The sequence below is a fragment of the Bidens hawaiensis genome, unplaced genomic scaffold (genome assembly GCF_021521415.1).
Source record: "Bidens hawaiensis isolate Kalapana, Puna unplaced genomic scaffold, B.hawaiensis_p1.1 tig00000284_1, whole genome shotgun sequence".
Classification (NCBI taxonomy): domain Eukaryota; kingdom Viridiplantae; phylum Streptophyta; class Magnoliopsida; order Asterales; family Asteraceae; genus Bidens; species Bidens hawaiensis.
This window is the reverse complement of record NW_027491022.1, coordinates 1377475-1380780: the sequence shown is the minus strand read 5'-3', so window position 1 is coordinate 1380780 and position 3306 is coordinate 1377475. Positions and strand designations below refer to the sequence as shown.

Below are 3306 nucleotides of genomic sequence, written 5' to 3'. Positions count from 1 at the left end.
CGCAAGTGTTAATATTTATTTACTTATGATCATATCATATATAAACAAATATTATTGGTGTTTGTCTAGCTTGTTATTGGGTATGACGTACTAGCCACATCAATAATAATATGTGTCTTGGGCATACCGAGTCCAACACAGTCAACCCTTCATGAACATGCTTGAAAATATCCCAACCTTCCTCTTTCGTCACACATCTCCTCAAATCCGATCACCACCAATTTTAACAAAAACGGGTCATCCCACACATACCTATTCACATCCCGGAAGAACTTCCTCTTTTGTTGCGTAGTCATGCCCTCCAAAACAAAACCATTAGCCAAATAATTAGCAAAATCATTGAACCATGGCATACCTTGCTTCTCATCCGCAACAAAATCGACCGACTTGTGAGGGAATGTATCACCAATCTCCTCCTCAAGCGACTCTTCTCTCCTTGGATCTTCTTGGCGGGATAGATGATCGGCCGCTACGTTCTCCGCACCCCTCTTATCTTTAATCTCGATGTCAAACTCGGAAAGTAGAAGAATCCACCGTATAAGACGAGGCTTCGCGTCTTTCTTGTGAAAGAGAAAAAGCAAGGCTGCATGATCGGTAAAAATGGTGTTCTTCGAAAGCAAGAGATACGAGCGGAACTTGTCAAATGCAAAAACAACGGCTAAAAGCTCCTTCTCGGCGGTGGTGTAGTTTTCTTGGGCATCATTCAACGTCTTGCTGGCATAATAGATGAGGTAGAAATGTTTATCTCGCATTTGCCCCAAAATCGCTCCAACCGCATAATCACTAGCATCACACATGAGCTCGAACGGCAAACTCCAATCGGGAGAAAAAAGAATGGGAGCACTTACAAGCTTTTCTTTCAAAAACGTGAACGCCTTCACACATTTATCATCAAAAACAAACGATACATCTTTCTCAAGGAGTCGGGTCATCGGGCGGGTAATTTTGGAAAAGTCTTTGATAAATGGCCGATAAAATCCCGCATGACACAAGAAACTCCTAATCGCCTTCACATTCGACGGTGGAGGAAGTCTACTTATAGTATCAATCTTTGCCCGATCCACCTCAATACCATCTCTCGAGATCTTATGACCCAACACGATCCCTTCTGTCACCATAAAATGGCATTTTTCCCAATTCAGCATCAACTTCGTTTCGACACACCTCTTCATCATCTTCTCAAGATTAGCCAAACATTGATCGAAAGAATCACCGTAAACCGAAAAATCGTCCATAAACACCTCTATGGACGTTTCTTTCATATACTGAAATATGGCCCCCATACAACGCTGAAAGGTAGCCGTTCGTGAAGGGATAAGCTCATTCTTCTCATTCGTCACAACGGTCATACCCCCTTCTTCGGAACAACTTGGGTCGGGCTCACCCATGGAGAATCGGAAATCGGGTAGATCATCCCGGCATCCATCAACTTCAATACCTCCTTCTTTACCACCTCTTTCATATTCGGATTAAGAAGCCTTTGCGGTTGCACCACCGATTTGTACTCATCCTCCATTAAAATCCGGTGCGTGCAATAAGCAGGACTAATACCTTGAATATCGGACAATCTTCATGCAATCGCCCCCTTATGCAACTTCAACACGTCTATTAACTTCGTCTTTTGTTCTTCCATAAGCTTGGATTACACAACAACGGGCAAGTTCGAGCCCACATCAAGATACGCATACTCCAAGTGTGACGGGAGTACTTTCAATTCTAAAGGAGCGGGTTTCTCCTCGGAACCCTCCTCACTTTCGCAACTAATCTCATTCACCTCTATCATCTCGGGCAACCCTGAAATCTCAGCCAACTCATCACAAACCGAATCGTTCTCACATGACTCATCCTCACCCAAATCTTCACAATCAACCAACCCATTACTCCCCACGAGATCCGCACCACAAATATAATTTAAGCAGCTATCAATACCAGCAATAAACGAGTTAATAAAGTAAACCAAGTGGCACGGACCACTGAAATCATCTTGATCACTCGGATGCTTCATCGACCTCACGACATCATAAATAACGTTCTCGTCACCAACCCGAAGCGTCATCTTCCCATGATACACATCGATAGGTGCCTTCGCAGTACGTAAGAACGGATGACTAAGAATAATGGGAACCTTCTTATCGGCCTCCTATCGAGCACCACAACTTCTCATAAATTCTCGATAATACCTCGCGGATACTTAACCGAACGATCGGCCAACGATAAAGACATGCGAGTCGATGTAAGCTCGCCTAACTCCAACTTCTCATACAAAGAATACGGTATCAAATTTACACCCGCACCCAAATCTGCCAACGCATGGCTCATTACATCACTACCAAACAAACACGGAATCGTAAACACTCCCGGATCTGACAACTTCTGGGGCACGCTGTTCAACACTACCGCCGAACAATTTCCCATAAGGGGAATCGATGACACCTCCCCAACCTATCTTTCCTCTTCAACAGGTCTCTCAAGAACTTCGCGTACTTCGGCATGTGTTGGAGGGCTTCAATGAACGGGAGGTTAATCTTCAACTGTTGGAACATATCATGAAAATGCCCATACTCCCGCGTGTATTTCTATTGTTTTGCGCGAGCGGGATACGGGATGCGAAAGTGATCAATCTAAGGTGATGCCCGGACTTCAACTGGCTTCTTCTCTACTGGCGGTGCAACTGATGCGGTGTTCTGCACTTTACCCGGTACTTCCATCTTGATCTCTTCATCCATCACCTCCTCATCTTCCACTTTATGGGAATACATATGTTTTTTCGTTTTAGTTTTTATCGTTTAAGTTTTTAATTATTTAAAAAAAAAGTTGTTGAAAAATGTCCTATGATTTTGTTTCTTTTTGCGTTTAAATGGGATATGAGAATACTTATCGGGAATCGGTTTTTCAAACTACTAATAATAAGATATAATTAAAGAACAAGCACTTAACTTGGGATGTGTCGGTAGGCTCGGCCTTTAGAATGAAAGGGCAGTTTGATAGTTGGTTTTAAACGATAAAATATGAATTTTAGTGGAAACCATGTTGAGTCTGTATAAAATACGAGATGAAAGGTCGGGCCATACTCAAGCCTCATTTTTAGTTTGATTGTAGAAAATTATAAATTTTATAGAAATCTGAATACACTATCATACGATGCTTGGGTAGGTTTAAACGTTAAAGTGTACCGTGTAGCCTGTGATATAAACTTAAAACTTGCACTTCTAGCTTTAGTGGTTAACACTTCATAGGCGTAAGGTTTTATAGCCTTAAATCCTGTATTGATGGGATGCCTCGGGTTTGGAAACCACGGGTCTTTTT

General features: G+C 42.4%; 1 protein-coding gene across 1 annotated transcript; it reads right to left on the bottom strand.

The window, feature by feature from the left end:
• Positions 1-1642: 1642 nt before the first annotated feature.
• On the bottom strand, positions 1643-2415 carry LOC143618688 (uncharacterized). Its single transcript, XM_077090797.1, has 2 exons — positions 2197-2415; positions 1643-2140 (listed from the first exon to the last, which is right to left on the bottom strand). Exons 1-2 carry the CDS (start codon positions 2413-2415, stop codon positions 1643-1645), a joined length of 717 nt encoding a protein of 238 aa, XP_076946912.1.
• Between the last annotated feature and the right edge of the window lie 891 nt (positions 2416-3306).